The following is a 13,811-nucleotide window of genomic DNA, read 5'->3' on the forward strand; positions in this document are numbered from 1 at the left end:
GCAGTTTTCCACCTGCTCCATTCTACAAAACAGCAGGTGGAAAACCGCAGTGGAAAATCGCAGTAAAATCCGCGGGAGGATCCGCACCGTGTGCACATAGCCTTATGGTTATGTCCTGAGGAAGAAGTTGGATAACTTCGAAACGCATAGACTTTATAACCATTTAATAAAAATCGTTTCCTAAACTCCATCTGACAGCAGCGCAAGGAAAACCGCTTTGAATCTGCATCGCATTTCTCTGGTCTGTTGACAGAGGCCTGCAGCAGCTGGTATATGCTTAAAGATTGTAGCAAGTGCAACATTACCAGTATTCCACAGTCTTTATCTGTTTTTAACTGGTTTAAACCCTATTTGCACTCTGCCTGCCCGTTTTTAAATAAGTTTTACCTTACAGAAAGAATCAGAATCCTGTGCTGTCCTGTCTGTATACTTTTTTTTTTTGCTTCTTCACCTGCCCAAAAGATATGTTCCAGCATGGTCAGACACAGCCATTACACAGTGCACATTTATAAGATTATCTCACCACATGAACATTCTTTTTTAACACATCCAACTTGTGGAACTAATTTTTATTCCAAGAGCTGTTGGTTAACCCCTTCGTGACAGAGCCAAATTTTAAAAATCTGACCAGTGTCACTTTATGTGGTAATAACTCTGGAACGCTTTGACAAAATCCAGTGATTTTGAGATTGTTTTTTCGTGACACATTATACTTTATGATCATGGTAAATTTAGGTTCACATGTTTTGTACTTATTTATAAAAATATCAGAAATTTGACGAAAATGTAAAAAAATTAGCAATTTTCAAACTTTGAGTGATTATCCCTTTAATTCAGATAGCCATAGCAAAACTTTAATAAATAACATTTCCCACATGTCTGCTTTACATCAGCACCATTTGAAAAATGTTTTTATTTTGTTAGCATTTTAGGAGGTTGAAACCTGTAGCAGTAATTTTTCATTTTTTCATGGAAATTTACAAAATAATTTTTTCTAGGGACCTCTCCAGGTTTGAAGTGACTTTGGGGGTCGTATATATTGGAAAAATCCCAAAAGTGATAGCATTTTAAAAACAGCACCCCTTGACTTATTGAAAACTGCTGTCAGGTACCGTATTTTTCGGACCAAAAGACGCACTTTTTTCCCCAAAAATTTCGTTTAAGCCCGAAAGCCCCCCGCAGCTCTGTTGCTGCAACGTGGTGGTCTTCAGAAAGATGGCTGTTGGGAGCGGCGCATACTCAAATTCAAATCTCGGGACAAGATCTCGTTGCAGAGATCTGAAACTGAGCAGCGGCCATCTTTCCGGAGGCCCCTGGCGGCCATCTGTCCGGAGGCCTCCGCGTCGCAGCAACGGAGCTGCGGGGGGCTTTCGGGCTTTAACGAAATGCCGGCGGAGCACCCCACGCAGCACAGAGCCCCGCTGCAGCCACACTACAGAGCTCTGACACCACCGCACCACAGAGCACAGGGAGGCTGCATTGGGACCACCGCCACGGGACCGCCGCCACAAGATTTGTAAGTATATTGTGACCAGAGCACAGCCACCCCACGGACACAGCCACCCCACGGAGCACAGCCACCCCACGGAGCACCCCTGCAACACATAGCACCACCACCGCACCAGCATGGACCACCGAACGACCCCTGTGACCATTCCTCTACCTGTGCTGATCCCTTCGCTGATAAGCTGAATTCGGATTGTAAGGCTTTGTTCACACGTAGCAATTTTTTTTGCGGATTTGCCAAAAAATCAGCTCAAAACGCTTAAAATAAGCTTCCCATTCATTTCTATGCATTTTGCACTTTTGGTGCATATTGATGTGTTTTTTTTTACTGCGAAAAAACCGCTTTGCGGTAAAAAACGCAGCGTGCTCATTAATTTTGCGGAAAATTCCGCGTTTCTAGCTATTTTCTATGGGTCTGGAAACACGGAAAAAAAACGCATAAAAAATGCGCGAGAAAAAAATGCGCGTTTTCTAGGAAGGGAGTCCGGTCTTTAAGCAGAAATTTCTGCATACGTTTGCACATAGCCTAAGACGGACCCCCATTTGACACATTATTTTTTTTCCCCTATTTTCCACCCCAAAATTTGGGGTGCGTCTTATGGTCCGGTGCGTCTTATAGTCCGATAAATACGGTAGTTTATTAACCCTTCAGGTGCTTTTCAGGAATTAATACAAAATGGCATGATAGGAATGAAAAAGTTGATTTTTACCACCTAAATGTTGCTGACTTTTGAACAGGTCAGTGTAGCCGGCAGACTCTAAGGACACTATTTACTCATGAATTGCCATGGCAAACATCAGGAGCACACAATCATGATCTCAGAGTGCTAAATGGGATAAAGAGGGAGAAGCCACACTCTTTAAAACATTTACGATATAGTCACTATTGACATCAGCATTTAAGGGGTTAAACAGATATGGATGGTGACAACACTGATCGTGGCTGATGCAGCAAGTTGTCAGCTATAGTGCACAGCTGACAGATGCTGGATGGTCACCTGTAGGAGGATGATATTCTCTTATATCTCAGGTCAGTTAAAAGACGTATTGACGGTCATTAAGGGGTTAAAATGTACATTGTTCATTGGAAAATTCCCTTTAAAATCATCACTGTAGAAGACAACACTTTAGTTGCAAATTTTGTGCCTCTACCTGGCCTTTATCAAGGTACTTTGTCTACTGGGTTTTAAGCACCACTCCATTTCTTTGAGATTTGTTTAAAGCACTTTAAAATGTGTACAGTTGCTCGTCAGACCTAACCTTGGGCAAGGAGAGTGTACCAGTAATCTGTTAAAGGTAATGTTAGTAGAAAAAAAACAATTTTGTTTAAATCAGGTTTTTGTGCTTATTTTTTTTTCCTGCAGGCAAGCCCTACCAATATCAATCTTTATGAAAAAAAATTATTTTGACATTTTCGACAATGTTTTTTTTTTTTAAACTGACGTTTAGGACATCCACATGTACATTAGCAGCAATGAGCAAATTGTCCTGATCTTTTGAACTAAAACGTGTACAAATATTATTGTGAAGTGAGGAGCTGGTTTTATCAGTCATTGTAATCCTGCCTCTCATAAAGAGCCTCCTGTAGACCTTGACAGGGCAGGAAGTGTCTAAAAAGTCTCAGTGATCACTGGAAAAATTTGAAGATTACTAAACTTTTATATATAATTTCTTGATATGAAAAAGTCAACAGGTTTATAAAAATACGTGTAACATTAAAAACCTGATTTGAATAATAGGTCACTTTCTGATTATACATTCCCTTTAAGGAGCAACCTCATATTCTAAAAAAAAAGGCATTGTGACATCAATCTGTAAGATGCATGAAACATACAAGTGGTTCTCCCTTTACTGATGACTGTAATGTATTTAATGTATTCAAACAAGTCACTAATTCAATTTAGTTGGATGTCTGATAACCATCAATTTTTGATACAGAAAAGATAAATTGGCACACACGCTTTACAGCGAATCGGTCATCATGAACTAGTCAAGCAAGCATCTTGTTATATAGCAGGGGGCTGAGGATTGCTATATACTGTATTTTTTGGACTATAATGCGTACCTTTTTACCTGCTGTGGATGTAGAGATGGGGGAGTGGAAGAGCAGCGGGTCTCAGGAAGCAGGAGCTGGCTGCTACAGCTAACAACTGTGCCCACTGCTAAAGAGAAATTAATATTCCGCCGAATGAACCCAAAATGCCAAAAAGAGCAGAGGTTTAAAATGATTAATGCACAGGTTATAATGAATCTTTTTGTCACAAAGCTATATATTAATCTACTCCACTTCTCCTGCTCTGTCACATGGTGCTTGCAGATTACACTGCAATTTCATAATGACAGGTTAACAAGTTGTGCATAAGCAGTTCTAATGCATTGAAATCAGAGGGTATAGAAATGTACATGTGAAAGTGCCTAAATTTCATCATTAACTACTGTGGAAAGGAAATGATTCTCTGGCTATCGGTGGTCCACTCTAACAATCTGTGATTTTTTAGAACACCCCTTTAAATAAGAAAATAGAATGTTAATATTTAATGTAACGTATATACAAGAAATTATAAGTAATGCATTTGCTTTGTAAAACATAGTATAGTAAAACAGGAAACAAATCTTCTAGTAAATTCTAGTAATTTACTCCACTTATGTCATTATAGCCAAAGTATAAAATTGGTGATAACGTCTCAGTTACTGAGCTGGAGGTTGGTGTGGATATGAAGTAAAGGGCGGTGCTGACAGTAGCAATACTCCATTCTGCGTTGTCCTACTCAATGCCATTTTCCTTCAGAATTGCTACAGTAGACTTGATATATGTCAAATCTGGGTATCCATTCCTGGAAAGAGAGATTGTAGATTGGAATGAGCACATTCAATTCAACAAACTTCAGACCCGTTACGCTTAACTCTATATGGCAACGTGTCATGAGATTATGTAAACACCATAGGAAGCCATTAGATGTGAAATCACAATGCAACACGTTATCATGTAGTCCAAGCCTAAATCATTCCCAACATCATGCAAAATAGGTAATTTTCTACTATGTCAGAGCTACAGTACAGGCAAAAGTCACAGGATAGGATACATGGTGCACCAGCATGTATGTCATAGGCAACCATACAGCAGAGATGACTGTTTAGCATACATCACGAACTTGGAACTCCCACCAAGTAACTATGGACCTCCACTTATGATGGCCTAAAACTGATTGATAAAAACTACAAGCTTCCCTCCTCCAGATGATAAAGGATTAGCAATATCACAGAACATACATACTTTTGCTTCCCTCCATCTGGGGAGGTTTTATGAGGAATTTTGTACCACACGACTTTTTCTCCTGCTTCAAATGTCTTGATGTGAAAAATGAGGCCTTCATCCAGGGCTTTCTGAAGCAGTGAAAGGAGCTTCTTCCCCTCCCGATTATCTGGCAGGTAGGCTTCAAACTTTCCACCTTTATACTGGCATCCTGGATGAGGATCTCCAGCCTTAGTTAAATACATAAATAAAGATGGGTTAGACAGGTTATTCTTTAGTTTAACGCATATCCTTTGTTGCTTATGGATATGGATCTTTTTAGTTATTGCTAATTTTTATGGCCTTCACCAAGGAGATGGGGGCTCACATGTTACCAGGGAATTCTGTAATTCATGCCTCCTTAGTAAAGATCAGACAAATTTGCAAGATTCCGCATCTCTAGAATCGTATGGCAAATTTAAAAACAAACGAACAAGAAATTGGAACACTCAATGAGCATCGGGATTAAATAAGAGCAAGAACTGACTATTTTTTACCTGGAGACAGGTCTTTAAAGGGAATCTGTCACCCCTTTTTTGAGATATCCTATAATGACATCATTCAATTGTGTGTCACATAAGGATTCTCTTAGTACTTTTGCTTCCCCCTGACCCCACACCTTTCATGCATAAATACCTTGTTTATATCGGTTCAGATGTATGTAAACTGCCGCTGTCCGGTCCGCTGGGCGGGGCTTATTCACCTGCTCCCCCCCTCCCTGTCTTGCTCTACGCATTTCTTCTTGTGTAGAGCAAGACAGGGAGGGGGGAGCAGGTGAATAAGCCCCGCCCAGCGGACCGGACTGCTTTTAGCAGGTACAGGGTTGTGACATCTTGTTATTCTTTTTTCCATTCTTCTCGTTTGGGGCCACATTTGTGTAGTTTTTTTTTTGTTATCCAGTCTATTGACTTGGGACCAAATTTGGTGGTGAGTCTTATTCCAATCTTTTGATCTGGGACCACTATCAGTGGAAAATCTATTATCCAGTTTTTAAATTGGGACTACTTTTGTGGAGATTCTTACATCCAGTCTGTTGACTTGGGACTACTTGTGTAGTGATTCTCATAACCAATCTTTTGATCTGGGCCCACTATTGGGGTTTTTCGATTTCTGATTTGTTAAAATGAGTCGTAGTAACTCTAAAAATAACCCCTCAAAGCTTCCTTTACCTAATACCCAAAAGACCAACAAGCCACATATATCATTTCGTGACCCCTCGGAAGATTCGGTTAATCTTCCTAGCCCAGATAGGTCAAGATCACCATCAAAAAATCCTGGCGATAAGGTAGAACCTAAACTTTACCTAGCTAGCCAGCAGAGTAAATCTCAAATCAAAACCACTTCACAAGTGTCCAAAAAACAATTGCAGTTAATCACCGACGAAATGGATACTACCATTTCTAGGAAAAGGAATGATCCAGACGATTGGGGAAGGAAAAGTAAGGGCGCGTCAGATTACTCAGGCTCCGATTCAGAGGACCCCTCTCCCAACGCGAGCCCTGAGTGAAGTAGATTTAAAACATCACAATCATGCTCGGATGATGTAACATCCCAATTTACTAGCACCATGGAAGCATGGATGCAAAAACTAACTAGGCAAATAAGGGAAGAAATGCAGACTAATTTTGAAAAGCAGACTCATTATATCCAAAAGACAATGGAGTCATTTACTAAAAAATTGGAAAAACAAGAGGAAAGGATTATAGGGCTAGAAAAAATTGTAAATAAACATACAACCGAAAACCGAGAACTTAGGTCAGAAATTGACCGCTTGAGAATTAAAATGGCAGATCTGGAGGACCGAAATAGACGCAACAATATTAAAATCCGAGGTATTCCCGAAAACGTTCCTCCCGATAAGCTTCTTGATTATGCCCAATCCTTATTTAAGAAAATAATCACATCCCTCTCTGATCAAGAACTCACAATAGACAGATTCCACAGATTGCCTAAACCTTCTGGTATCGCTGCTGACCTTCCAAGAGATACGATTCTTAGGATTCACTTTTTTCATGTCAAAGAGTAGATACAGAACTACTTCAAAATGGAGAAAAAAAATTCCGGAGCCTTTTGATAATCTTAAACTGTTTGCTGACCTGTCTAAAGAGACCCTGGAAGGCAGGAGGGCTTTTAAAAAGATTACGGCCCCCTTGAGAGACATGGGAATCCTATATAAATGGGGATTCCCTTTGAAGCTTCTGGTGCAATACAGGGGCAAAACAGTTCCTCTTAATACCCCTGATGAAGGGGAAAAATTTCTAACTTCAATCACATAGGCTAACTCAGTTTCAGACTCCTTTGGTACCCCGAACCCGGAAAATAATACCTAAAACTTTATTAATCTAAACTACATTCTGAAAGTTTTTCATGAGGTCTCAAGGGTACTGTTTTAAAGCCTTGCTGGATTAAAAGTACAATATTATAGTAAAAATGTTTATATAGTTAAAATACTATCTATAAGGTTTTATGTGTTACATATATTATAACCGGTAATATTTTTGTTTCCCTCTGATTATTACTATTCTACTTCAGAGGATGCCTCAAATTTTGAGCTCATTCACGAACTTTCCCCCGATTAGAGAAGAATCCACAGGAAGGATTCTTCGGAGAGGACAAGATATTTACAAAAATTCTTGTGGTTTAAATGCTTAAAATAATTATTATTTACTCATACACTGTATTTGTTTAAATTGACTAGCTGAAGAGCCCCGTGCTGCCCGGGCATAGTAACTAACTGTGGTTAGTTATAACAAATTATAATTATCCTCCATCCCATAGTCCCGTGCCCATATACCCATTATACATATCCACCATCCCATAGGCCCGTGCCCATATACCCATCATACATATCCTCCATCCCATAGTCCCGTGCCCATATACCCATCACACATCCTCCATCCCATAGGCCCGTGCCCATATACCCATGATACATATCCTCCATCCCATAGTCCCATGCCCATATACCCATCATACATCCTCCATCCCATGCCCATATACCCATCACACATCCTCCATCCCATAGTCCCATGCCCATATACCCATCATACATATCCTCCATCCCATAGTCCAGTGCCCATATACCCATCACACATCCTCCATCCCATAGTCCCGTGCCCATATACCCGTCATACATATCCTCCATCCCATAGTCCAGTGCCCATATACCCATCACACATCCTCCATCCCATAGTCAACCATTATGACATCATAATGAGCGGCGGGGCATGCAACCTATGATGACATCAGCGTCGCCATGGCAGCCATTATGACATTATAATGAGGGGCGGGGCTTGACACACACACACAAACACACACACTGTTTCCCCAGTATGTAGATAGGGGCAAAATTGTTTGGTGAATTGGAACGCGTGGGGTTAAAATTTCGCCTCACATTGCCTAGGACGCTCTCGGGGTCCAGACGTGTGACTGTGCCAAATTTTGTGGCTGTAGCTGCGACGGTGCGGATGCCTATCCCGGACACACACACACACACATACATACACACACATACATACATACATACACACACACACACTTGAGCTTTATATATTAGACTAGCTGAAGAGCCTGGCGCTGCCTGGGCATAGTAACTAACTGTGGTTAGTTATAGCAAATTATAATTATCCTCCATCCCATAGTCGCATGCCCATATACCCATCACACATCCTCCATCCCATAGTCCCATGCCCATATACCCATCATACATATTCGCCATCCCACAGTCGAGTGCCCATATACCCATCACACATCCTTCATCTCATAGTCCCGTGCCCATATACCCGTCATACATATTCTCCATCCCATAGTCCCATGCCTATATACCCATCATACATATCCGCCATCCCATAGTCCCGTGCCCATATACCCGTCATACATATCCTCCATCCCATAGTCCAGTGCCCATATACCCATCCTCCATCCCATAGTCAACCATTATGACATCATAATGAGCGGCGGGGCATGCAACCTATGACATCAGCGCCGCCATGGCAACCATTATGACATCATAATGAGGGGCGGGCTTGAGGCGCACACACTGTTTCCCCAGTATGTAGATAGGGGCATTATGACATCATAATGAGGGGCGGGGCTTGACGCGCACACACTGTTTCACCAGAATGTAGATAGGGGCATTATGACATCATAATGAGGGGCGGGGCTTGACACGCACACACTTTTTCCCCAGTATGTAGACAGGGGCAAAATTGTTTGGTGAATTGGAACGCGCGGGGTTAAAATTTCGCCTCACAACATAGCCTAGGACGCTCTCGGGGTCCAGACGTGTGACTGTGCCAAATTTTGTGGCTGTAGCTGCGACGGTGCGGATGCCAATCCCGGACACACACACACACACACACACACACACATACATACACACACTTGAGCTTTATAGATTAGATTTGTTTTCAGTTTTTTAATAGTTCCACTTTTGAGTAAAGCTTCCATAATCAGCTAGTAACATATTGTTCTGCCTATACTAAATTTAGGTATAGATTATTTATTTTTTTAACGTAATCTCCAACCCCTCAACCGCCACTTAAAAATGTCTATCAAAATTATGACGTATAATGTGAGGGGCCTCAACAGTCCGGGGAAAAGATTTACTGTTAAAGACGAATTGCGCAAATCCAAACCAGATATCGTTTGTATCCAAGAAACTAAATTTAAGAATAATGACCACCCAAAATTTGAAGACAAAAAATTCCCACACATATTTGAATCAAGAATAGGAAAAAGGCGGGGGTCATGACATTGATTGGACATAATCTCATCTTTGAGCTTCTGGAAGAACACAGGGACGAAAAAACTTCCATATTTTAGTAACATCAACGGTCATTTATTCACGATTGTAAATGTTTACGTCCCGAACATTGGTCATATTAAATTTTTTAATAAACTAATGAAAAAACTACTGGAAATTAAAAAAGGGGATCTAATAATGATGGGAGATTTTAATGTAGTACCTGATGGTCACCTTGACTCTTCAGCCAAAAACAGACATATAGCCTTAACACTAAAGAACTGGTTAAACCAAAATGAGCTGTATGACGTGTTTAGATGCCTCAATACTACATCCATAGAATATACCCACTTTTCCGATGTGCATCAATCAGCTTCCAGGATTGATCTGATGATTTCCAATGTCTTTTCTCTGCCCAAATTTAAGCAAATATCTATATTGCCCAAAACAGTATCTGATCAAGCTCCTGTTATTGGTGAATTGATTTCCGGCCCTTCCTCTAAGAAACATTTTTTATGGAAGTGTAATGCTAACATTATTAACAACCCAACTCATAAGAACACAATTATTTCGGCTATCAAGAATTATTTCCAAGAATATGAGTTGGATACAGTTGACCCATTCATTCTCTGGAATGCCCATAAGGCAGTTATTAGAGGAGCTCTGATTCAAATTTCACCAAAGGAAAAGAAGCAAAATAGAGCTAAGATAAAAGAATTGCAATCTATGATAAAACTCAAAGAATCGGAACTAATTCTTCCACCCATTCACCCACAATCCAATCCGAAATTATAAATCTGAGACAGGAATTGAGATCATTGATTTTTTCGTTCTATGATTCAGTAATCAAATCATCCAAATTTAAACATTATGCCTCTTTAAATAAACCAACTAGATACATGATGAATAGGTTAAAAAGACAAAGAATACACAATAGAATTGCTAAAATTTCTTCCCCTAAGGGACAGTTGCTAACTCATCCACAAGACATTGTGGATGCGTTCGCATCCTTTTACTCCGAGCTATATAATCTTAACCAAAACCCACATCAAATTCAACCAAAAGAACTGGAAATTAATGCGTTTCTCTCAAAACTCACCTTGCCGAAACTTACGCTTGACAATCTGACTGACCTCACAGCCCCTTTTTCAACAGAAGAGATCATCGAAAACATAAAAGATTTAAAAGCATTCAAATCTCCAGGACCAGACGGCTTTATTAACAAGTATTATAAGTCCTTCAGTGAAATTTTAGCGCCACACCTATCTAAAATTTTCAACACAGCTTCTTCGACTGGTAAATTCCCAAAAGAAATGCTGGAGGCTACAATCATTTTGATCCCAAAATCCAAAGGAGATACAGACCAACTAACAAATTATAGGCCAATATCATTAATAAACACAGATATTAAACTAGATTCAAAAATTCTTGCTAATAGAATCAATAACTTCTTACCTAAATTAATAAACAATGATCAAATAGGTTGTGTCAGGGGTAGACAATCTGTGGATGGAACAAGAAGGATTATTGACCTAATGAAAATTATCAATTCTAAAAAAATCCCCTCCGTTATTGCTTCTTTGGATGCGGAAAAAGCATTTGACCGCTTAAATTGGACATATCTAAATTTAACTCTGCAAAAATTTGGCTTCAACCCACAGAGTCTTTCTGCAATAATGGCTCTGTACTCGAGTCCTTCTGCAAATTTTTTTTCAAATAATCACCTTTCATCATCCTTTTTAATATCGAATGGTACACGACAAGGTTGCCCCCTTTCTCCTTTGTTGTTTGCACTGGCTATTGAGCCTTTGGCTCAGACAATAAGAGAGGAAAAAAATATTTCGGGAATTCAAACAAACTGTAGGGACTTTAAAATTGGCTTATTTGCCGATGATGTTGTTCTAACCCTGACAAATCCTTCAGCATCCATTATTAAAACCCAAACCATACTTGACTTATTTTCTCAATTATCATACTTCAAAATTAATGAGGTCAAGTCTCAAATATTACACTTTAATTTGGATGCTTCTCAGATAGTTGAGATTAAGAAAGTGATTTCATGGAGCTGGGCAGAAAACGATTTTACTTATCTTGGGATTAAAATAACTAAAAACATGAACTCACTTATCCCCACAAATATAGACATCTTAATCAGGAACATCTCACTTGATTTTAACTTTTTTGCAGGGAAAGATCTATCGTGGTGGGGGAAGAATTTATCAGTCAAGACTTTCGTAATCCCAAAAATTTTATACATTTTTAGATCTATCCCTGTTTCAATTCCTACATCGTACTTAAACAATATTCAGACTTTAATCAACACCTACTTGTGGAACAATAAAAGAGCGAGAGTTGCTACAGGAACACTTCACAAAAATAAACTAACTGGGGGAATGGGCTTACCTAATATAACGGCTCATTATTACACCAATTTAATTAAACAGAGTTTCCACTGGTGGTCCAAGGGTGGAACCCCTGCTCGGTTAGATCTTGAGACCGCGCTAAATCTAAATAATGCACCTAAAGAGCTTATTCGCAAACAATTAATGAACATAAAAAATGTTAGTAATAAATCACACCTAATATTTATAGCGGCTAGCAAAGCCTGGTCTAAATTGGCTCGGCCAAAGAGAGGCTTGGATAGATTTGAATCTTTGGGTAATCTTTCTATTTCTTTCATTTTTGAACTATATAGTAGAGCAGTCAATCCTCTATGGGCAGAGTATAAAATCATAAAATTAAAAGACATATTTGATGGAAATTTTTTTTTACCCTTTAACACTCTAAAGAGTAGTTTTGGTGTTCCTTCTTCTGTTTTTTGCGAACACCAGATTATGAAAGATCAAGTCCAAGAATTTCTCTCCAATAGACCTTTTTTTTGTGAAGCAGCACAAAATCTCATTTGTAACCCTGATCATACCATCTTTTGGAGCTACAAGTATATATATGGATGATTTAATCACAACATCAAATTTGCTAAGTCCCCGTCTATGTTAAAATGGGAAGAAGAGCTTCAACTAACAATTAATGCAGATGAGTGGGAAAAGGCTCTTGCCCGCACCTATTCCTCTACTATCTCAATGACTCCACAAGAGTCGTATTTTAAAATGGTTTCTCGGTGGTATCTAACTCCCGCAAGGCTGTCTTTGATTGGCAATCATAATTCCTCGGATTGTTGGAGAAATTGCGGCTATAAGGGCAGTTTGCTTCACATTTTCTGGAATTGCCCTAAGATAAAACCGTTATGGACAAAGATTTCTGACATGATCAACGTCCTAATAAGAGGAAATATTGTCCTCTCCCCTCAGATAGTATTGCTCTCTGTTGGTCTAAATTTTATACATTTTTCTCTTAGGGCTATTGTTATTCATATCTTACTGGTAACAAAAAATGCTATTGCATACAATTGGAAGAACCCTACACCTCCTTCCGTCCAAGAGATAGTGGAACATATTGCTCTTCATAAAACGTATGAACAAAAGTTCTCCATGGCTAACGATAGTTTTAAAAAATTTTCTGATAAATGGTCCCGTTGGACAGAGGTCTTTCCATAATACATCGCAATTGGAACTATTGTTTGGATTTTTGGAGATTAGTTCGTTTAGATGTTTTGTTTACGTTGGTATGCGTTTATATGGTACTTTAATTTAAACGTGATTACTTGTTTTTGTATATCACAAGTGTCTTCTCACTCCTTTTCTTTCCCTTTTCTTTCCTCCCCTCCCACCCATTTTCCCTCCCCTTTTCCTTCATCTCTCTTATCCCCATTTCTTCCCATCTTGCTCTTAAATTTAAAATTTCAATAAAGTTTGTTTGAAATAAAAGAAATGCTGGAGTGTTGCTTTATAAACCATTCTGAATATTATATATATTTATTTCCCCATATCACTATATTAAATACAATTGGACAATCTTATTTCACACAGGTCACCAAGTCTAATACTAAATTCACTTTTTTCTGTCACATGGAAAATTGAAATACAATGACACATTCCCTTTAACTTGTTTGTCGATCATCATGGCTCTCCAAAATTGAGGATGACATATTGAAACAGTTGAAATGAGAATAGGTCAAATGTCTCTTTTAGAATTATAGATAACCCATGATCTTTAAGTAATTTCACGGTATAATTTGTCACTATTTTAAGTGTAAAAAATATATAATTTGACCAATTTCTTTACTTATATCCATATCCAAAGCTGTTATGACATATCTAACAGTCCATTTTCCATTTATTTGTGCATAATTCCAAGTTGAACTATACAATAAAA

The 13,811-nt window shown here is 39.0% G+C and overlaps 1 protein-coding gene across 4 annotated transcripts in view; it reads right to left on the reverse strand.

The window, feature by feature from the left end:
* Positions 1-4,026: 4,026 nt before the first annotated feature.
* Positions 4,027-13,811, reverse strand: part of LOC141075519 (uncharacterized) — a 63,559-nt gene continuing 53,774 nt past the window's right edge. For all 4 annotated transcript variants that reach the window (XM_073562602.1, XM_073562599.1, XM_073562600.1 and 1 more), the window contains exons 6-7: positions 4,781-4,989; positions 4,027-4,340 (exon numbers count right to left, since the gene is read on the reverse strand). In XM_073562602.1, coding sequence (XP_073418703.1) covers positions 4,271-4,340; positions 4,781-4,989 — 279 coding nt within the window. In that variant the 3' untranslated portion in view covers positions 4,027-4,270. The remainder of the gene's footprint in view (positions 4,341-4,780; positions 4,990-13,811) is intronic.

The sequence above is a fragment of the Dendrobates tinctorius genome, unplaced genomic scaffold, assembly GCF_039654945.1.
Source record: "Dendrobates tinctorius isolate UK_male_01 unplaced genomic scaffold, ASM3965494v1 ptg000360l, whole genome shotgun sequence".
Classification (NCBI taxonomy): domain Eukaryota; kingdom Metazoa; phylum Chordata; class Amphibia; order Anura; family Dendrobatidae; genus Dendrobates; species Dendrobates tinctorius.